The sequence below is a fragment of the Salminus brasiliensis genome, chromosome 25 (genome assembly GCF_030463535.1).
Source record: "Salminus brasiliensis chromosome 25, fSalBra1.hap2, whole genome shotgun sequence".
NCBI lineage: Eukaryota > Metazoa > Chordata > Actinopteri > Characiformes > Bryconidae > Salminus > Salminus brasiliensis.
The window spans coordinates 20312823-20336694 of NC_132902.1; the positions used below are offsets into that span (position 1 = coordinate 20312823).

Genomic DNA, 23872 nt, shown 5'->3' on the forward strand with positions numbered 1-23872 from the left:
GACAGAAATGACGAGAAACATATTCAGTAACTAAACAGAGGAAACACTTTTTCGAGGGGAAAAAAAGTCACACCATTATAAAATATTTCTTATACGCCCCCCCCCCCCCCCATCCCCCCCCTCGATCCACACACTCCATGCGTATGCACACACACACACACACAGGCACCATCACATATATCAAGATAGGAGTTTTTTTTTTGTGTGTGTGTGTGTGTGTGTGTGTGTGTGTTTGGTGTGTGTGTGCATGTCTAATTGTTGATCCATGTAAAACAGGACTTGAAAGTCACACACTCCTCAATGCAGTATTGTTGTCATCCTGCGCCAAGCCCAAACAAATCTATCCCCGCAAAATATAAGTCTGCACTAATTACAGAGCTGGGAATAAAATGGTGAAAATGAGACAGTTAATGCCAGGGTTTATGCAATTATCCGCTACATCCCGGCTCCGAAATAGAAGGGGGGGTGGGGGGGGGAAGGGCACTTTTCACTTCACACTGTCTGATGCTTCCCCAGTTAAACCATATTAGAAGACTTAGTGAATAGATATGTCACCAAGCAGGGAGTTAAATCAAGAGAGTGATATGAGAGATGCTACTCGCAGTATTTAGGCTCTAAATTGGGTCGTTCTACAAATGAATAATATGCTCGGAAAACAATTGAACAGTTGTACTTAATTTATTGTGCTTTTAGAGAACCTAAGGTGGCTTTTCCAGATTGGAAAAAGGCCTAATCCTGGCCTAAACAGCCCTCTGACTGGAGATTCTCAGCTGGAAATACTAGCATATATCCCTGTCTGGTCAACCGACCTATAATGTTTAGGCTGAAAGAGCTCATATCAAGAAAAACGCAAACTCCTGAGTGTGTGGAGTGCATGTATGGAAACTGAGCTGCAAAAAAACGGCCCATTTTGAATATTTTTTTTATGATGTCACAAAAACCTTAAAACCCCAATATTTACATATATACACCTGTTCAGAGTACAGCATGTAAGCTCCACCCATTCTCGCTGAAGTTTTACAGAGTGTTGCAGCCAAAAATGGCTTTTGAAATAAGGTCTAATAAAGTGCACTATATTGACATTATATTACACCCCTCTGGCATTAGGCAGCATGGTGCCAGTAGGTTCAGGTTTATCTGCTCCAGAGAGTCCTATTCTATTGGTAGAACTTGTCTGTGTATAGTGTATATCAGTCTTAAAGACACATATAAAACATACCACACGTACACACAGTCACACGTACACACACAAACTAAGACTGCAGTGTACGATCTAGCCACAAAGTGACTGATCCCCATCACTGCGCCGTCCTTCCCCATACACTGACACCATTTCCCCTTTCAGTCTGCTCATTACCCAGCCACTAACGCCTGACAAATTTGTGAGCCATGACACGTCAAGTTATTGCAAAAAAACCCCAAAACATTTTCATTTTAATGCTGCAGTAGAAAAAAAGGTTATATGAAGTCATATAATGGGTGCTTCATTGTCAACAACAACAAAAACAAAAAAAAAGAGAGAGAGAATCACGGCACAGAATGCATAACAGTGCCTGTGCTGTTTACATGCCAATATTTTACACATTAGATTTCCATTCACTGGCAGCTGTTAGTTATTTCAGTAAATTAACTGCCAAAAATGTAGCAGAACTGTCAATCGGAGGCAAGGTAACCATAGTTACCTTTCATATCCCAAAAAAGGGAAAAAAAAAAACACAAAAAAAATAAAATAAAGATAAAGCTGCAGTGCGGAATCATGGGAGAGTAATTAGACAGAACAACATAAAAAGTTACCAATCAAAAAGGCATTCTACAATATGAAACAACAACCAAGAGTGCTTATAAATAATAGGTTACACTGTGGAATTCCTCCTTGCGTTATAAAGTAGCATCTTTTGTACAACCTTTTAAATGTTCAAGAAACGATGGAACAAGTTTTGTCTTGTACAAGAAGTTTAACCCTTTGAGCACGAGGTGGAAGTAAAAGTTTAGGATGTTATTTGTGTTTTTTTTTGTTGTTTTTTATTTCCTCTCATTTTCATATCATCTGATTAAATAACATTTATAAAACTATTGTGCAAAACAATTTCATTAATGTCTTCATATATTGTGCACCAGTAGATAGTCATACTCCTCTTAAATTAAAAATATAAAATGATGCATAATTTAGACAGAAATTAGTTTATACGTTTTTATGTACATCTTTTTACACCGACCTGAATTCATAAAGGCCCCTGATTTCAGAGAACTGAAAGACTGTCGTTTGGATTCACACATTTTGCATCAGAAGCCACTAAAAGGTTGAACCTCAGGTATGGTAATCTTCCGTTTTTTTTGTTTGTTTGTTTGTTTGTTTTCATGTTTGTTTGTTTTCATGTTTGTTAGTTAGCAAAATCCACAATTTCACAATGTGGCCTCTCTAATATATCAGACTGATTTCTCTCATATTCTGGATTCATTCACGTACAAGTGCTTGGGCGTACTCAGAGGGTTAAATTTTGTCTGCTGACACCAGCACACATAGGTCACGTTGACAAAAAGAAAGAAGGAAAGAGAGATTCAGTTATCAAAAGTGGAACTAAACCGTTTCATCAATGCATGCAGCTTACTGCATCTCAGCGATGCCAAAGAAAGGAGGAAAAACAAAAAAAGGTGAATCCAATTTACACAACTTCCAAATACATACAACTTCATTTTAGGTTTTTTTCTTATATACCTTCATATTTTACCAGTGACAACAGCACCTCTTCACTCAACACTGCACAGTTAGAAAAGTATCCTTTTTTTTGTTGTTGTTTTTTTCTACATTTTCAGTTTTTACCTAAAATGAGGAAGGAGACCGTCTCTGGACCAGAATGAGTTATTCCAGGAGGAAAACCCACACATCATGTGCCGAAACTAAACAGTAGTTTAATGGCATCTATGTGCAGTTAGTTCGTTGTTAGTCAGTCAGTTCGTCTTGCTTTTAAGAAATCAGTTCGTCAGAAGGCTTCGGAGAAAGCAAGAGGAACAGACACGAGTGGGAGACAAGTGTAGTGTGTCCTTGACCAGCGCTAAGGTTTCTCCAGTTCACAGACATACATAAGGTGGTCCTCGGGGGATTTGCCGTGAGTCTTGCTCAGATGAAGTTTGACAGCATGCTTGCTAGCAAAAGTCCGGTTGCACAGTTTACACTGATACGTAGTGCCATTGGCCTCTTCTTCTGCGGAAGGGGAGGGGGAGTGGGAGTGGGAGTGGGAGTGGGAATGGGGATGGGAATGGGGACTAGGGCTGGGATTGGTGTTGGGGTTTGAGAGTGAGTGTGCCAGGACATGAGCTTGGGCTGAAAGCAGTTTCTCAGAAAGCCCCTTAGTGTGGCGCGAGATCTGGCTGGCTAGCTGCTCCCCGGACAACTTAGCCAAGTCTCTAATCCGGAAGCCCAGGTGGGATTCAAGATGGCTGACGTAGGTGGAAGGAGAACGTATCTGTGAAGCACAGTCACTGCAGAAGAACACAGGGTGGCCAGAGTCAAGGTTCTTCAGGAACTTGGTGCCACCTGTCCGCCTCAACTGGTACTTGACGTTAGCCAGCCAGTGGCTGATGGTGGTCATGGAGAGGCCGGTGAAGCGAGAGATGTGCATGCGCTCCTGTGGGCTGAGGTCGGACATAATGTACTTGCCGTCGCCCGTTTGCCGCAGGCTGGAAGCGAACTGCGCCTGTAGGATGAGCAGATGCTGAGGGTTCCAGTTGGACTGCCGGCCCTTGCGCTTCTGAGCCGGCGACATGTCCTCAGACTCTTCATGTGTAGCACCGTCGATGTCTGACCGCTCAGACAGACTGGTTGGCGTGGAAGATTTGGAGGCATGGCTTTCTGTCAGGTTCCGAAGCATGTCCGAGATGTCAGACAGGGCGTTTTCACGCAGAGGTGAGTTGGACATGAACGAGGCCACAGCTGAGGTTGCCTTGGCCATGGTAATGGTCGAAGAGGGTGACACTGAAGAAGGAGTTGAGGTGGAGGAAGACAACACAGCTGATCCCATGGAGCTGCTCTTTTCGCTCTTGCCTTTGGTCAGGTCAATGGGCTGGTCATTGTTGATGTGATAGAAATAGCGGTCAAGATGCTCGTTTGTCTTTTTGGTCTGAGCTGGAGTGGAGGCAGCTACGGCTGCCTTCTCTCCCAAACTGTTGCTCATCTTGAAGAGCATGCTCATGGGGTCCAGAGATGGGAGGGCAGGTTTAGCAGCTTTACCTAGATGAACATTCATGACAGACTGAAGTGCACTTAAGGGGTTGACAAATGGCTGTTCTGGGGGATGGTCAGTTATAATTGCGGTGCTGCTGCACAGGGAGGTGACGGGAGTCTTCACAGCATGGTCGGTGCCATTCTCTAAAGACTCTTTTGTGAGGGCCTCGCCATTGGAGTCCTTGTGAACATTTGCTGACCCATTGCTCTCTGGTGTTTTGGCTCCTCTCCTCTCTTTGGGTGACTCCCCTCTGGCAGAGTCTCCGGCTTCACTGCTGCAAGGAGAAGGTGTGGTTCTTCTCAGAGGGGAAGCTCTTGCACCAGGATCTCTCATCTTCTCCTCCACTTTGGCCACCTTTTCCGTCACTTTCTTAACAAGTTCCTCCATGGCGTGGAAGTTATTTTTGGGCAGAGGTGAGGTCTGGCAGCTTGGAGGGGAGATGAGGGGCTGGCTTTTGGTGGGGGACAGAATCTCTTCTCCAGAAAACATATACTTTAGAGGGGAGCTCTTTCCTGAGTTGCGCAAGGAAAGCTTCATGATGTTCGGTAGCTGATAGGCAGCATGGATGCTGGGGTAGCCTCCCCAGCTGGGCGTGCCATTCTGTGCTTTGTTGATGGCAGAAGTGACAGTGTTTTCCAGTGACTTGAGGATGTCGAACCCTCCTTTAGGGCTTTCTTCCAGGTCTTCTTCAGTCAAATATGGATATTTGGAGGAAATGTCAAACTTCTCCTCAGGCTCATCTTCTATCATTTTCTTCTCTTTGCTGTTGTTGGTGACTTCCTTGGTGCACTCTTCTTCTTTTTCCTCTTTCTTAATTTCCATTGCACTGATGGCGGGGGATATGCTTGGTGGAGGGGGTGCAGGTGGAGGGGGGGAAAAAGCTGTGGCAGCTAGCGGTACTGACTGTACCTTATCCTCAGCGGAGGGCATAGTGGTAGGGGCTGGGGTGGTAGGCGACTCCATGATGGGCTTGCCTTTCTTGATGGCAGAGTTGGTGACCTTAATGAAGTGGCCTGTTACCATCATGTGAGCTGTTAACTCCTGAAGGGTATCATGGGAACTCCCACACTCCATGCACTTTAGGATCTGGGATTTCCGAGATTCAAACTGCCATGCATAGCTGGCGCCATTCTGATGCCCGTAGCGGTTATTTGGGGTAATGTAGGGATTGGCCGTCTTCTGCAGCAGGTCAGTGGTGTCTGAGAGAGAGGGTTTGGGAGTGCCACCATTGGAGTCTGGTGAGCTGGGCAGTTCCAGCTCAATAGGGGCTCTTTTGCGAGCTGAAGAAATGATTTTGGCCGCCACGGGTGTCACGGGCTCCTTGAGAGGCACTTTCTGGTAGTGTTTCGTCTTGATCATATGGACGCTGAGATCCTGTAGTGACTCAAAGGAATGGCCACAGTACATGCACTTGAGGACTTTCTGGGCATCCTCCTTGCCTTCCATCTCCAGTAGGGACCGCTTGCGGGGCTTGGACCAGCGCTTAGTGCCCTCGCTGTCCGTCTCATGGTTATCGTCTCGGTAGTGGCCCGTTTCGTTCATATGCACGGTAAGTTCAACCAGCGTGTCGTAGGCTGCACTGCAATCCTTGCAGCGGAACTTGCTAGCACCAGTAAAGATCGAGCCATAGAGCTTGGTGCTTTGCCGGTACAGCTGCACAGTGCTGAAGAGGTTTGGCTCAGATGCTGGGTGCAGTATTCTGTTCTGGTTCTGTGTGACTTGCTGCAAGGTCTTGGCCACAGCCGACTGGTGCCAGTCATAGCCCCCGCTACCGCAGCTGCTGCTGCTACTACTGCTGCTGCTACTGCTATGGCTGCGAGGGGGTTTTTCAGGTGGAGGCTGTGTCATGTTCAAGTTCAGAGATGACCAGTAGGAATTGGTCAGGAAGCTGGTGTAAATGGCCTTCATCTGCTCTAGGCTGTCCGGGCCTGCGGCAGTGGCTTCCTCGCTGCCGGGCGGGGCCGTGTTTGTCATCCTCATGGACGCCGTCGAGGATAGTGACGTAAGTGGCTCCTTGGCAGTGCCATCCTCCTCGTTCTTCACCGAGGCGCTCTCAAAGTCTGACATGCGGTCACTAGACTCGCTGAGGTGTGACTCGCTGTCCATCTCGTGGCTGGAGAGGTCTGCCGCTGGAGAGTCGTGGAAGCCTGGCCGTTCTTTGAGGAGGAAGTCCTTGTCCTGGCACATGTACTTCATGGCAGGCTCCTCCTCCACCGCTGAATCGTCTCCGTCCACGTCCTCGTCCATTAAGGCCGCCTCTTTCAGCTCCTCGGGAACATATGCTGCAGGGAAAAAAAATAAAAAAATAAGAAAAAGACAGAAACAAAGAAGCTTGTTATTGTTCCGTCCAATTATGAAGATTTCACAAACTGCTTCCTACGACGTCTTGAAGAGCATACAGACAGTTGATAGAAATGTTAGGCATCAGTGTTTTCCTCCCGCTACTGACAAATAAAACAGTCAGGCCATTTCATATCATAAAGTCTTTGCAGTAATTCCTTCTCAGCTTCACTACTGCGCTATATTGCCAAATGAAATGAAGTTACATTTCTCCTTGCCTTTGTTCTGAGAAGAGAGAAAGCTAGTGAGACGGAGAGACAGTGGGAGAGAGCAAGGGGGGGAAAAAAAAAAAAGGAAAGAGAAAATGTCTCTTCAAACCCAAGTTGCCACCTTATTCTTCTCAAGGGGCAACAGCTTGAAATTAAAACTAAATTTGAAATTAATGAAGCACATTCTGGAGGTGGCATTCGTTTCTGAAGTAATAAATTACTTGTATCAACCTCAGAGACAGCAGTTCCTGTCTGTCAATTAATATGTCTTACGCTTCTTCTGCAGCCTCTAATGCATTCCCTAACAGACACACTCGCCATTTAAATTAAGAAAGCATTTTCACTCATTACTCTGCAAAGGCTTGCCAGCTCGTAAATAAAAATGAATGTATGTATGTTTCCGATGTAAAATCTGCCCCCACAAAACACATTTGCGTCAATTACAAAAGATTAGAAAGTTGAAAGTTATTATTTACTGTTTAGCCTGGAGTGTGTGCGCTCGGCTCACGTTTGAATACAATAGCTGGTGGGGGAAAAAAACTAAAGAACGCTGCAAGATGGGGAAGGCATTAGGATGAAGTTACGGAATAAAGCATGTAATTGTTTTCACGTATTGTCATTTTTGCAAGAACAAGAAAAACGCAAGGGAACAATGAGAAAGAGGCTGGGAGAGAGACAGATAGAGCGAGTGTGGTAGGGAGGATGTATAACACATCGGGGTAATTCCGCACATTCCACGGCGTAACTGTTGATCACGCATGGGCCAGGTATGTAAACAGCTCTAAGTGAGGACAGTAAGCAGGGCTTCTCTGTGAACATATTCTATCATTTTAAACGACTGCAGCCGTCAAACTCGGCAGGCCGCAATTTCAACACACAGCATATAGATTCAGATCTAAATACAATATCTGTCAACACGCATGCACAGCACACGACATGAACCTTCGCAAACATGGACTTTTATTATTTTTTTCTTGCTTTTTGCAACAAAGACAGGCTCTTTAATCTGAAATAGCCAGGCGTCCGCTGCCGTTGTGTTTAGTCCAACAATGTTAAACATGCTGAATTGCACTTGTGTTTCTCTGATACAGGGTTTCATCATTTTTAGAGCACCGAAATCTTAGCCTGGCTTTTCTGGAGCTGACAGTACTGGCAGGGTAAACCTAAATGACAAGGGAGAGTTTAGTGTCTGCCAGCTTTTTTAAACACGGGGTAAAAATGCTGGTAATGCAGCCTGTTTAAGTACAATGTCTGAGGGCATCAAGGGGAAATCTGAAGTAGAAATTCATCTTAGTTTTCTAACTTACTGTATTTGCGTTAATTTGTTTGTATTTTAATGTATTTTCACACATATATATATGTGTGTGTGTGTGTGTGTGTGTGTGTGTGTATCAATGCTGTCCAATGAAAAACAGGTATCTCCATTATTGTTTGAACCCTGTAGCTGCTCTGTACATTATGTAAATAATTGTGGATGAATTGACCAATCAGAAATGCTCTAAATTTACTTGACTTTTATTTTGCATTGCCTTCTATTCAGGGTTTCATCCTTTCTGAGCATCGAAATCTTGGTCTGGATTTTCTGCAGTTGACAGTACTGGCAGGGAAACCTAAATGACAGTGGAGTTGTGGGTTAAAAATGCTGGTGATGCAGCCTGCTCCTTGAAATAGTAAGTGTATGAGTAGTCCAAGCATTTACCACAATGTCTGAGGGCACTGAGGAGACCGAGGAGAAATCTGGAAGCAAACATTTATGCTTCTGAGAAGCTGAAGAGATAACAGCTTCTTTTTTGAACACAAGAACGTTTTGCATATGTAAATCTTATGTACAGTAATCTATATATTTTGTGCAGTAAATTTGTAAGTTTCGTATTTACTGAGGAACATACAGTAGGACTACATGTATATACTTTCACTATATGTATTATGGCAAAACCTTAGAAATGCTCCTATATACAAATGCTGGTAATGCAGCCTGCTCCTTGAAAGTGTAAGTGTGTATTTGTGTGTGTGTGTGTGTGTGTATGTGTGTGTTTGTGTGTGTCTGTCTGTCCATTCGGTGGTCCAAGCATTTAACCACACTGGCCGTGGTGCCATGAAAAATCACCAGTGAAAAGAACACAGTCATCATGAGGACAGTCATTTTGTAGCCCTCGGCAGTGTCATGCCATGGGATCGGCAGAGGCACAGACACCTCTTAGCTTTCAGTTGTAGCTGAACAAGACACACCTCATGCCTTCAGGCGGTCTGTGTGGTTACAATAGTGAACACAGGCTTTTAATGGTCTCAGTTCTCCACAGGGAAATACCCGACTCGGGCTAATTTACTGAATTTGCCCCTGAATATTTAGATTTATGATAATGTCCATGATTAATACTAATAATTAAAAAAATGATGCCTTTGTCTTTTTAACATATTTAAACATATGGACGTTTGACTTTTGTTTTACAACCAAACACAGCATTTGAGCTCAGTACCCTCTGCGAGGGTATACCAACTGTGAGTGTATACCAACTGTGAGTGTATACCAACTGTGAGGCATGGAGGTGGAAATGGTTTGGGGCTGCTTTGCTGCAGTCAGGCCTATGAAGCTCTTCATTACAGAATCCGCTATTAGCTTCAGGAAAATTAGAAATCTGTGTCCAAGCACTGAAGCTGATGTGGAGGTGGACCATGCAACATGACAATGACCCAAAACATTCCTGAAAAGAAGGAACTGGCCAAGCCAATTGGATCCTACTGAGATGCTGTGGGGTGATTTGACATGGGCTGTGCATGCAGAGAAATCTCTCAAACATCACACAGCTCAAAGATTTCTGCCTGGAGGAGTGGGAAACCTTTCTCCTAGTTAATGTTAGGAACTGGTCGATGGTTATAGAAAATGTCTAATAGTAAAAATGAAAAAACAGCTAGTAGGACAAATGTGTCCTAACATTTTTCCCCCTATTATTCATATTTATGTAACTTTACAAAATACATTTCTTCAGTTGTAGGTGTTTAGTTCTATAACCTACATCTCTTGATATTGTTAATGAATATCAAACAGCCATATGTTTAAAAATCTGTTTAAAAAAATATTATTACCATATTTTCCTATAACTCGATACACTTGTTAAGGTGCGATGCACTGGTCCAAAGTGTCAGTCAAACATTACTTTGTAGACTTTAAGTATTAGGTAATTAAAACCAGAGATATGTAAGATATAATCAGCCGCGGCCTAAGATGATATAAAGCTGCGCAAATGGAATCAGGACCAACGCTCACCCACGGATCACAAGCAGTCTGTAACATCTAATCGGCCCCCGCACCATTCTAACTAACTGTGATCATGTAGCACATGCACATACACACACACACATACTGTAACACATGAGCACTCACACATACACACTCGCGCCCGCGCGTACACGTACACACTGCCATCTGTTCTGAATCAGCCAAAACGACAGCTGTTTAAGAGAACAATGCCTTCGTTCAGGAAGCAAAGCAGCAACTTTACATCAAGGCCAAACAGCAAAGTAAAATCTTCTTTCTCTCCACAATATAACCTGACTTAAAACCTGTAATTACAACACACATATACACACACACACACACACACACACACACACACACATACATACACATGCACACCTCAAAGGGACAGGTTACATTCTCAATATCTGGATCAAGCCTTGTATCTCAACAAATAAATGACCTTGAACACAAATTACAAGACGTTTTTAACACTGAGGAGTCAAAGCGAGTGCGAGGATGAGAGAGAGAGAGAGAGAGAGAGAGAAAGAGAGAGATATCAAACATAGATAAGAAATCTTCATCAATACTGACCTTGACCTGAACTTAGTGGCATGTATAACACTGAAATGGTGTCAGAGACTGCATGTGCAACAAACTAATATGTTTGTGTGTGTGTGTGTGTGGATGTGAGAGTGAGGAAGATACATATGCAATACTGTGCAAAAGTCATAAACACCAATTATGCTTACAAAGCTATTTAATCTGAGCAGTAAGAGCTTCTACACTTCTCCACACTAAATGTAGAGAGGTACTGTAATACCATATACAGCACAGTACCCTCAGTCCCTTATGTTCTCCAAGCCCACCCTCAGTATCAGAACTATCAGAGTATTACTCATCATTATCATCCAGTAATAATAATTCATAAATAAGTAAATCTGCTGAAATCTGGAAGCAAACATTTATAAATCTGAGCATCTCAAGATCTCCACATCTTTTCTGTTTACTGTATTTATGTTTATATGTTTTAAATGATTAGTAAAGGTAAATGTATATAGTTTTTAAGCATAAGCTCATGTATTACTGACATAAATAGGTTTCAAGCAAGTTGCTTATGTGTGTAAGATGTTTGCACACATTATACTGTATGTTTATATAGTATATAATTATAGAAGTAGATACAGTACATATATATACTGCTGGCGCATGTATTAGATATAAAAATCTGAGAAATTCAGATTCTTAAAATAGTAAATGAATAAAAGCCACAAACATCATACTAAACTATAATTCATATTAATGTACCATGATCATGTTGGACCATTTCTAATGGTCAATTCACCATATATATATAGTCACTGCCATGCAAAAACTTCATTAAACCTCAATTTTATCTTCATAAACTGTATCTCCATTCTGTGAATCTGTTCTTTATATGATAAATGCAATATAAATGTTCCAAAATTACATTCATATGATATTTATATTCACTTTAAGTGAATTGAAGGTTTTTGTTTTTAATCTTTTTCCTTCTTTAAGGTAGATAAAGAGAGATGACTCTCTAAGGACATATGACTCTCTGGCTCTGTCTCTGTGAATATATACCTGCCAGTTGTTGTTTTTAGGTTGTGTCCTGTTGAATGTCATGGTGAATAGACCAATAAAAATGCCCCAAAATGACTTGGAATAAAATCTAAGCTAAAAAGGTTTTTTTCTTCTCCTGTGATTTTTTTCCTGGAACTGCTGTAATCTTGGCCTTGTCGCTTATTCCCACATTTTGTATTCTGTATTATATATATTTTTTATTCTTTTAGCACTTCCCCACTGTGTGTGTTCACATACTGGCCCCTTAAAAACATGCTGCCACGGATGCTGTCACATGACTCCCCTCCATCCAGTCTGCATGACATGGAAGCAACGTGGAGGAGAACTCGAGCGCAGAGCCAACTGAGCAACTCGAGCAGCTAATATATTCATATTCATTCGACTGTAATCGAGGTAAAATGTTCAATTAATTGTGATATTGATTTGAGGTCATATCGCCCAGCACTAATATATATGAATTTCTCTCTTTACACACACACACACACACACACACACACACATATATATATATATATATATATATATATATATATATATATATGTGTGTGTGTGTGTGTGTGTGTGTGTGTAAAGAGAGAGAGAGAGAGAGAGCTAAATACTACCACTTATTCCAAACTAATGTTCTGACACCAAAACACAAAATCAGACTTGCCTGACACCTGGCACTTCGCCAACTCAGAGAAAATGAACACAGAGGAGAAAGAGGAGAGTACAAGAAGGGGGTGTCTGGAAAGACCCCAAATCCTTACCACACACACTCACAAGCACAGAGTTTCCTTGGCCGTGGTCCAAGCTGCCCAGCCCCCAGTGTGCCCAGAGCCTGTGTGTTCTAGCTGGGAACAATATTGAGTTTTCATCCCTGGGCCCACTGAAGCCCAGGCTCCGGCCCGGGTCTAAACACACCACACAGGTGCTCTTTTAATTAGAGAACAGGATGCTCCGACGCTGAGAGTGGGCAAGAGGAGTGGAGGGGGATGGGGGGTTGGGAGGGGAGACTGAAATGAGAATAACCTCCCAATGAATTGGCATCAGATTGGAGCTGGAGCTTGATCTAATTTACACTTGGACATCCAGAGAGGCGACCAGCAGAGAATGCAGCTTTGAAAGCCGGAGGAGAGCAGCACCTTTCAAACTGAGCGGATTGGCCATGTTCGGACCAGCAGAAAAAAAAGAAAAAAACAAGCACAGCTAGGAGGCTTGAGCAGGGCCTGGATGACGGAATGAAATTGCACTCTGCTTGTCTGTGCTATCTGGTCCAGAGATGGTCTAAGACGTATGCTTACAAGGAGCAAGCTTTTCTTCCCTGCTTGAGGTTCTGAGATATGTCTAGAGGAGGGACGGTGGGGCACCTAGAATTATTTAAGAGCATTTCTCTCAGTCATAACAGAGGTTTAGCTGTAGACACTCCAGAACCCATTAGATCAAATGTAGGCAAGCATAAATAAGCCAGTCTGAAGAACAAAGCTCGGTTCCTGATTTCTCACAGACACCCCCAGCCAGCTTGTAGATGAGCTCTATCAAGTCCATATCCAGCTCATCTAATTTAACATTGTTAAAAAAATTAATAATAATAATAATAAGTTGGATAAACTTCTATAAACTATTAATAATACTAGACTTTCATGAAGAGAACTGGTGGAAAATCATGACTTTTAATATGAATGTTATTAGTATTTATTCTAATATCAGTTTTTTACTGACCAAGTAAACCCCCACTGCCCCGATAAGCAGCATTTCAACTTTTGCTCAGCACTGTATTAATCGATACCTAGAGGCTCATGTTAAGCGATACAGTCAAATACGCTGCACTGTTACACGCCTAGGCTCAAATCTGTCAGCACAGATGGCAAACTGTATAAGCAATAACTAGAATAACTCACTATGTGGTTGGAAATGCTGGGGATGAACCTGAGTAATAGTTCGAAACAAAAGAAAGAAATTTCTGCCAAACAATTAGCATCTCAAATATGTCTCCAAAAGCTCAACTTTACAAGAAAAGGAAAAAATCTTCTTTACTTTCAATGGAACTCAATGTAACACAACTGATTCCAAGTCATTTGGGAGCATTTCTATTGGTCGATGCATCATAAACATCTGACACAACGTACAGAACAAAAAAGTGAAAAAGCAGTAAAACTGGAGATACAAGCTTTTTGTGCAACAGCAACAATATACACGATTTGGACAAAAGTATTGGGACACACATGTTAATCCCTTAATTCAGGTCTTCCATTCAGTCCCAGCGCCACGGATGTGTAAAATCAAGCCTCTAGTCATGCAGTCTGCTTTTCCACATATCAGTGAAAGAAGGGGAGGTTCTAAAGAGCTCCCTGAACTCCAGCGTGGTTCTGTATGAAATAGAAGCCGCCGCTGCAACAACAACAACAAGTCAGATAGTGAAACTTCCTCCCTCCTAGATCTTCCACCTTTAACAGTGAATAGTATTATTGAAAAAGAATGGAAGCGTTTAGGAACCACAGAGAGCAACTGAGCTAAGACAGGTCAGACCACGTAAAGTTACAGAGTGGGGTCAGGGCCGAGTGCTGAGCTCAGAGCAGAGTGCAGAAAAGTCTCCAACGCTCTGCTGTCTCAGTAACTGCTGTTAGAGCTGTGAAAGGGGACCAACTCCATATTAATGCCTATGGGTTTAGAACGGGATGTCATAAAAGCTCCTGTAGGTGTAATGTGTAGGTGTCCAAATACTTTTGTCCACACAGTATACAAGCTAGGAGTGTGTTTTGACCTGTTTGCGAGCATTTTAGTGCTTTCTTGACTTGTGAAAAGTGTGAGAAGTGGGAGCAGAGGAGGTGTGTAGCCTCTCCAATACTTCAATACTTTCTGGGTGTGTGAATGAGAAGGAGAGGAGGAGAGAGTGAGCTCCTTGGTAATTAAATCTGCTATATATAGCCCCCAAAGCCCACATTTATAATGGGAGGTATCTCTCTTCTAATGTGGCACTATCTGCAATGTGATATCATTAGGGGAAAATGGTTTGTAGCCTTAAGCAGACAGGCTGTCTGTGTGGGGCTGGAGAATGTGAGATAGCACAAATCTCTTCCTCCTCTCTCGCCATTTCTCTCTCTCTCTTTCTCACTCTCTCTCACTCTCTTTCCCTTTTCCCCTATCCTCGCCTCCCCTCTTCTTCCTCCTCCTCCTCCTCCTCCTCTCCGGCTATCATGACCTGCGTTAATGAAGTTAATTGAATCTGAGATCAATAATGCTTAATTATTGCGATTTGACATGCACAGACAAATTGGTGGGGAGGCCAGACGAGTACGCATGTATGTGCGTGTGCGAGCATGTGTGTGTGTGAGTCGAGAAAATGTGTGTGTGTGTCCAGCACTGGGGTGGGCGAAGGGGCATGGCTAGATGGAGGGAGAGAGGGAAAGAGAGGGAAAGAGGGAGCGGACAGGCGTGCCATCGATCCCAGAGAGACGCCCATCGACCAGGCCCTCTGACGGATGGAGGCACCTTTCCAAGGCTATAGAAAGAGAGAGAGAGAGAAAGAGAAAGAGAGAGAGAGAGAAAGAGAGAGAGAGAGAGAGAGAGAGAGAGAGAGAGAGAGAGAGAGAGAGAGAGAAGGAGCAGAGTGAGGCCTAACTATCCTGCACTGAAAGAAGTGCTGTAGGACTGTCACTATTATTAGATTAAAATAAATCTGCAAATTTTATTGTACGATTAAAAATGCATGTTGATGCTATTTGAAGAAAAAAAATCCAGCTGTCTACATCGTGTGATGATTTCATGAGTCATGAATGGACCAATTGGAATGCTCCTAAATGGCTTACAAACATTAGATTATTTATATTTTAGAATATCACCCTATCTCCATAAGCCTTGTGTTTAAAAAATGGCAACCTTACAGGAGAAGGAAAAAACCTTCCTAACTTTTAATGGAAGTCAATGGAAAATTATTTGATTCCAAGTCAATTTGGAACATTTCTATTGGTCTATTGGTAAAAAAACAACTTTATATGCTAATACTTTATACTTCAAAGTTTATTTTTCGTCTCTCTTCTAAAATGTTACCAAATCAAAATACATTAATACATCTTTTAAAAGATCATCAGTAGTAGTTTAAAATCACTGAAATGCTTATAAATGTCTTAAATGTATTAAATTAATCTTCACTGTGAATATAACTGATAATGACAGCCCTACATTGATGCACTCAGGTGACATGATTGTGCATCTCGTCTACATGACTAGAGCATCTACATTACTACAGCCTGTCTTTCAGTTTTCAGGCAATAACCAAATATTAATTTAGATATATTTTAATTTTTTTTGCTGTCCTGCCAAAATCTTCAATTTTGTTATTTTTTACCACTAGACCAACAGAAATGCTCCTAAATGAACCTGGAATAACATATTTATCCATTGACTTTCATTCACCTTTGGACAATGTAAAAATATTGATCTATTGATCTATTGATCATTACATTGTGACACAATGTAGATTGACACAGATGCACATTATGCCAAAAAGTGAAAAACTATATATGTATATATTTATATGTGTGTGTGTGTGACTGAGTGTGTGTGTGTATGAATCTTATTTTTTTTCCAGGGTGTTTTTAACCCACCTCCCTCCAGCATAACAGAGAGAGAGACAGAGAGAGACACAGAGAAAGAGAGAGAGAGAGAGAGACAGGAGGAAGAGGGGGTGGGCTGAGTCGTATTAGACGATGGCCCTATTACCTATGGAATTACTCAGGCCTTGTTTACAGCCTGCATGGTGCTTAGTGATTGTTAATTACAAGGGCTACAGGGCCAGCAGCTGTGTAACAACATGTACTTTTCCTAATTGTCCCAACACACTTAGCAGGAGGCTAGCCATTCTTAGCCATTCTTAGCTTATTTACACTCAGAGGTGGGTAATATGGCGATATGTTCGCGTCACTGAGGTAAATCACTGGGTGCTTATTTTATTTTATTTTTTTTTTATTTAGCATGGGCACTGTCAGGGGCACTGAACAACTGCATGGTACATAAAGACAATTTCCGGCCTGCAAAAATATAACAGCAACAGCCGGGGAGAGTAGGCCTGTTTTATTTTGGGCAAAAATGCAATTTAAAAGCAAAAATAATTTGGAAAATAAATTAATTGATAAAAAATACAACAAAATAAATCCATGTTCAGAATTCTATAAACGTTTTATAAAATGATCAAATATATAATGAATTATTTTTGATAAGAAATATATAATAAAAATAATTGTAACATTTTTTTAAGCCATTTTCAAAGATGACTCTGCTGTTTTCAGAAAACTCAACATTGTGATAAAAAATATTGTGTAGTGTTAAAATGCCTCCAGGGATGGTGTTGTTACGTTCCTGCCACCTCACCCACTCTCACTTATGCTACAGTCTCCATAAGAGGCGTTCACACCATCCAGGGAACCTGCACACGTTTAGGCGGCGAGTGTGCGAGGAGTGAGTGATGACGGCCGACAGTGAGGGAGAGAGGAGGCAGGCTGGATTAGAGCACAGATAGAGCCAGGGAGGTGCTGCAGCAGCAGCTGAACACAGGCCGGGTAAACACAGACGCTAGCACAACTAATCGCCAGCTCATGCCACTCAGCGGGAGAGCCTCTGACAGTCTGTGTGCATGTGTGTGTGTGTGTGTGTGTGTGCGAGGAGAGAGTGTGTGTTTACACACCCCCGCTTTCTCTCTCTCTCCCTCTTCCTCTCTCTCTCTCTCTCTCTCTCTCTCTGCTAGTGCATGACAACCGGTAACCACTCTGGAGAACAGTGCTTCCCCCACCAAGCTCCTTAACACTCCCGCTAAAGTGTCGAGACTCAAAAGCCGACAGCCTCCAACTCTCACACAAACACACACACACACACATACACACACACACACTCAGAGACACACACACAGCACACACATATACATTTCAATCCTGCAATATATTTCTGCACTTTAAGGTCTAAGCACTTTCCCAGAAGACACACACAGGCCTTCTTCTTGCTTAGGCCTGACCGGTATACAGGCCCATATTAAGGTGACACAGGTTTATCACAGGCCAGTACTTTAAAATATTTAAAGGTCTTTACATGAGCTGTTAAGTTGGTAGATATTAATCCTAATTAATATAAATAAAATATTAAATAATCTGGGGGAAATTAAGACTGTCAAATAACATCTGAGGTCTTATCTTCTATATGATAGAAAAGACATGCAGATCATATGTGTGTGCACATGTATTATCTTATAGTAAGTGCATAATTTAATTTATACCTAATAGTATTTTATCCTTTGGAATATTGCAATAATAATAATAATAATAATAATAATAATATTAATAATAATAATGTTTAAGGTAATTATTATGATGTTACATTTGTTGTATTGCCTGTCACAGTAAAAACATATAATAATAATAATAATAATAATAATAATAATAATAATAACAGCTCAATGCGATAATAGCAAAATGTAAAACTTTTATTTTTTGAAATAAAAAATTCAACCGTAATGCTGACAGTAATATCTGACCACTCAGGACTGATAACTGATCACCATACCAGTCAGAAAAGCAACTGCTGCAGTTTTGTTTTTTTACCCATATTAAATAATATCGTCAGTTTTATGGGATATCAGAATTTTACCTCCTTAAAATCGATACCAATATCAGATTAGGTGATATCCGCCAGTTAGGTGCTATCCCACGAGCTTAGGAATCATAGGTTTCCTTAACAGAGAGAACCAATTCAATTCAATTCAATTTAATTGAATTCAAATGTATTTATATAGAGCATTTCACAACAAATCTGGGTTCAAGCCTCCTTTGAGCAAGCCAAGGACAACAGTGGCAAGGAAAAGCTCCTGATTCATCACTAAAGCTTTGTTTAACACTTTGAACTCTAGGTTTCTCTTTCAGTTATTAATCATTATGCAGAAACTACTGTGAAATTTTCAGTAAGAGTTTCATTTAGCATCTACGGTGGAGTCCCACAGGGTTCTATGTTAGGGCCTACATCACTGATGTTAGTTATGATAGTAATGTAGATATGGCAGGGAAGAACAGTGGGCTACAGGGTCTAAGGGTTAACTCAAACCACTGCAGGCTGGCTATCTCAGCTCACATTAACGCATTTTATTGATTATTGGAATTGTATCTATCAGAATGGTATCGGTATCAGACAGGCTGCTCACATCGGTTGGGTGCTACCCCTTACTTATGAGCTCAGGAATTACAGGTTTTCCAAACGGAGAGAACAAGTTGATGATCCTCTGCGTAACCCCGAATCGGAGTGATTAGGGAAACAAAGTGATCTCTGACTGTTAAAATAACCAGCGAAGAGAAACGTTATTTGATCACTGACTTCACTCGTGCATCGTTCAGGCGGAGTTCTAAAACACTTTTGTTGACAAAATCATTTTGGAGCCACATCACATCACATAATGATTTCCAATCAAAATGTTACATGTGCTTCTTGGATCGTTTCCTCCAAATATTTGAACCCTGAGGGTAAAACAGCATAGCGTGGATATTCTCATGGGTAAACACACACACACACACATAGTCGTACACACACACATAGATACACTGCCTCTACACATCTTCCAGACTGCTATCATTCACTCTCTCTAACATCAACATCATTCTAGTGTCCCCACATCTCATGCCAACACACACACACACACACACACACACACACACATATACACACAGTTCCTCTGTAATCAGAGCTACATAAGCTGTCCTTATGCTGCACCACTAATAGAAAGCTATTTACAGAGTGCTAGAGCTTCTATACTTTTAATACATGCTATATATGCATGTAGATACAGTAAATATGCTGTTGGGCTTGTACAATTCTCAGGTTTTGAAGACTTATAGATGATAGTATCAGTTAGGGAAATGACTAAAATGCAACTGACTTACATTAGAATAGTAGGATAACATGTACTGTCTATATATATATATATATATATATATATATATATATATATATATATATATATATTATAATAATATAATAATAAATTTATTTATTTTTAATATTATATTATTTATTTATTTCTACATTTTCGTTTATTAACATTATCATTTTCTTTTTTCACAAAATATGTAACATTTTTAATATGATGGGGTGGAAAGCTTGTGTTTCCAGGCACATATCTTAATTTTGACCAGTCCCAGTTGATTGACACCACATTTGATCAAAAGCATTTTGACTATTAAAAGCACAAATAATATTTTAAAAATTGCCCTTTTTACTTTTGTTTATTTAAAAAAAAAAAAAATCCAAATTTTGCAGACTTTTCATCGTCTCAACCGCGCAACACTGTAATTTCCCCCCCGTCAGAATAATGGTTTGATCTTTCTGACATCATTTGGAGGAAGTGACGTCATCACAGTCTCCTCGGCCGCTCGGTTCAAACAGAGGTGAGATTGTCTTCCCTCTGCTCCATATGATGACCATATAACCTCTGTTACCATCAGATCAAGCTTGTCGAGCTCAGTGTATCGACCCTGTTCCTACTTTCCGCAGAAAGGAGTATTTGGCGTAGAGCCAAGTACAGACAAAGCTGTTTTTAAAACACAACAGTGTTTGATGGTGTTAGTCACTTTAGCACCAATCCTACAACCCCATCATATTCAACCCTGTAACATTTTTTTTAACGTGACGGAGTTGAGTGAGTGAGTGAGTGTTACAGGGTGGTTTTTTTGGCGTCTTCACAAAGAGCAGCTTCAGAAAGCTGTGCAGATCAGTTTGCAGATCATTACTACTGTTTGGCTGGATACTGTACATCCTCACTCTCCTTTTCATTGCATAGAAAGCGAAAATAAAATCATATGACCAGTGAAGTCCATGTGAATGTGTCTGAAATCCATATCCGTGGATGTAAGCGGCGTTCCCAAAATAAAACAGACCTTTTTTTCCCTTTTTTTTTTTTTTTGCATGAACAGCATCACTGCTTGTTCTTATGTCTCCCTTCTCGTCCTTTTGTTTAGCCGGGCTGTAGCTCTGTACGCTTTTGTCTTGGGTCACTCAGCCTCCGCTAATTAATTAACACTCCACAAGAGGGTCGATTATTAAAGATGTTTCTGAACAAGAGAATGATTGAGCTGTAGAGAGCAATAATAGCGCGGACGCACTCATACACACCCTCTCACACACAGGCATTTCTATTTTAAAAATCACATTCCCCGCTCATACAAAGAAATGACAAATTAGAGACATCCTCTCCAAATAATATGCCCGGCCAAGCTGTCTGGAAAAGTTCCTACAATGTTGGGGAACACGTCACCAGCTCACAATGGAAGCTCAATCCAGCGTTTAGGCAAGGCCAACTGCCCGAGACCCCCCCCCAAACCCCCCACCCCATGAGCAATACTGCAGGACGTTGAGTCGCCACTTTCCTCCCTGTGATAGCACTGAGCATCGAGGAGACCTCTCAGCATTGAGGGAATCTTTTAGAAAGCCGGGTGGGTGGCAGGTGCTTCCTGAAATGGGACATGTGGAGGATAGAGAATGTGTGTGTGTGTGTGCGTGTGTGTGTGTGTGTTTGTGTGTGGTAGTGGGCTAACCATATATCTGTGAGTATTTCCATGCACCTTAGAAATCAATACTGTAAACAGCTTACTGTCTGTCCATCATCTGATCCTGTCCTCTATTGGACAGTCGGGTTAGGGCTTGGAGCCTTTAATGGGAAATGTGTCTAGGCACTCTCTCAAGGGGGCGGGGTTTGGTTTTCACTCATGTGTGCATGAGTTTCGTACAACTGGAAAACCAGACATGCTATGATGATGTGAAGTACTTATAATTATTACTATTATTATTATTATTATTATTATTTCTTTTTCATAAGCATTTGCGACTAAAATGTTTCCGTTTTCACATAAATTAAACTGAATAACAGGGAAAATTCAAACAAAAAAATTGTGGGTCAAACAAAAAAAAACTGGGATTGATAACAATGTTTTTTTTAATGCATATTGTAAGTAAACCCATAATACACACAAATATGCCTGAAGGCCACTAGTGAAAAATCTTTACATTAAAATTTCATACTTTCTCAGTATTTGGTGATATGTCCCTCATTCACTTCAAAGATGCAATAGAATGAATTTATTCCACATATTAAATTGTCATCTGACCTCTACATAGAAGGTTTAACACCCACCTACGACCCTATGATTTGTCCTATGAATGTTATGATTCCTGCCTATGGAAAGTTGCAATTAGCCCTGCTAGCTGAAGGGCCAGATATGGAAAGCTGCTAGGCTATAGTTAGCTTTTAGCCCAGCACGGATACCCTCTCGCTCGGACACCCTCTCGCTTCCTTTCTACTTTCTAGTGCACCATTTCCAATGCCCATTCCCCAGCTAGTGGTATCCGGCAAAGCCACAGTGTATTTTCCAATACCTAGAAGACGGCGGTGGTGATATGCAGCTCGCGAGTGTCACTGAAGCGGATTTTGGGAATGACCGTCACAGAAAAGTGACGACAGATGGATGCTGTGTGTTACCGGGACGCTATTGTGCAGTATGGTAAGAAAGCTAGTGTGTGTAAAATGTGGAGATGTAAATATTAATGAGTCAAGACTGTTATGTAACAGTTTAGGGTTTAGGAATTGGGTCGTTTGACTGCCATTCTCTGATTATTCAACTAAGCTAAATGCAGTTTTCCATTCTGTGGCACCTTGAATGACAGCTGCATGGACTCCACATGCAAAATCCACCCCAGAGACCCCTGAATATGCCTTTCAATGGCGGAGATAAGAGTAAAAATGTGGTAAAAATTTGAATATTTTTACCTTGAAATATATATATTTTTTAATTCCAAAAATGACCTGGTAAAATAATAATAAAAAGAACCCAGATTATTTTTGTCGTCTTATGACTTTTGGACCCCACTGTAAATAATCCTGAAAGGCATAAAAACAAATGTGTGTGTAAGTGTATGTCTGCTATGTTTGTGTATGTGTGTTTGTGTGTGCATGTGTGCATATGTATGTTTGTGTAACCATGCACATTGCAGCAGTCTCACACAGTCCCCTTTTAACAGTTTGTGTGTGTTTTTTGGGGGGGGGGGGGGTCAGGGGGTCGGGGTAGGGGGTGTAGGAGGGTGGTTGAGCTCTAGCAAATTATCCTCCCGCTCGCCTTTGTTATTCGGATGTGCGCCACTTGGAGCAGTCACATTCCTAAAGTGCAGGGCAACCAGAGGTCACTAACACACACGCGCACACAAACACACACACACACACACACACATATGCAGAGGGATATCCCAAGAGAGAGTGAGGAGGGGTGGTTCTCGCTAGATAAGTATGCGTGATATTCCTGATATTCCTCCTTCCTTCTACTTTGTGAATCAGTCTCTCTCTCTTTCTCTTTCTCTGCTTATCCGACACACGGTTGCTCTTTCAGCATTTCTTTCTGCGCCCCCCCCCCTTTTTTTTCTATCTCACCGTACACTCTCTCTCTCTCTCTCACTCTCTCTCTCTGTATTTTTCTTGGTCTTGCTCTCCCTCTCTCGCTCTCTCCCACACAGAATCACAGGGCTGTGTCAGTCTCCCATTAGAGAGGGTTGCAGGGTAATGGGAGAGAACAGATCTGGCTTGCTGTGATCCCTAGGGCCTCGCTTAGCTAGCCTACCACACAGACACACACACACACACACACACACACACACACACACACACACATGCACGGCTACAAGAGCATAGAGAAAGCATACAAAGCGCATCAGACATAACACAAGAACTCTGCGTTCAAAATAGCAAAAACATCGTGGTCCCAATCCACACTGAGACTGACCTCAAACACACACACACACACACACTGTCTCGACCATATATATATATATATATATATGAGCTCTAGGCCTTTGCAGATAGGCTCGGCAGCAAAATAATAGGCATTTCCCGACCCATAATGCTGGGTGTTAGCCAGTGGCGGCTTGCTGATTTAGGTAGTAGGTAGAGATGTCAATCTGAGGGGTCTTGGAGGAAGTGGGGAAGCGAGTGAGAGAGGAAGACAGTGAAATAGAAAGAGGAAGAGAGAGAGAGAGAGAGAGAGAGAGAGCGGGAGCTCCTAATGGGGGCCTTGCAGTCATCTAGGCGCTGCCTTTCTGCCTCTTTCCATTCAGCATGTCACAGGATATCCATTACCTGCCAGTCTCCTCTGATCTCTTTGGACAGCTCTGATCAAAAGATGTCATTTGACCTACTCGGCCCGCCCGGGCCAGGGAGGGGCGCGCAGAGGGGGCGCAGCGGGGCCGCGAGGGCTCCCTCGCCC

At 41.9% G+C, this 23872-nt stretch overlaps 1 protein-coding gene across 2 annotated transcripts in view; it reads right to left on the minus strand.

Annotated features, from left to right (window-relative positions):
* Positions 1-1402: 1402 nt before the first annotated feature.
* The window catches only part of tshz3b (teashirt zinc finger homeobox 3b), a 55922-nt gene continuing 33452 nt past the window's right edge, over positions 1403-23872 (minus strand). For both annotated transcript variants that reach the window (XM_072671046.1, XM_072671048.1), the window contains one exon: positions 1403-6505. In XM_072671046.1, coding sequence (XP_072527147.1) covers positions 3054-6505 — 3452 coding nt within the window. In that variant the 3' untranslated portion in view covers positions 1403-3053. The remainder of the gene's footprint in view (positions 6506-23872) is intronic.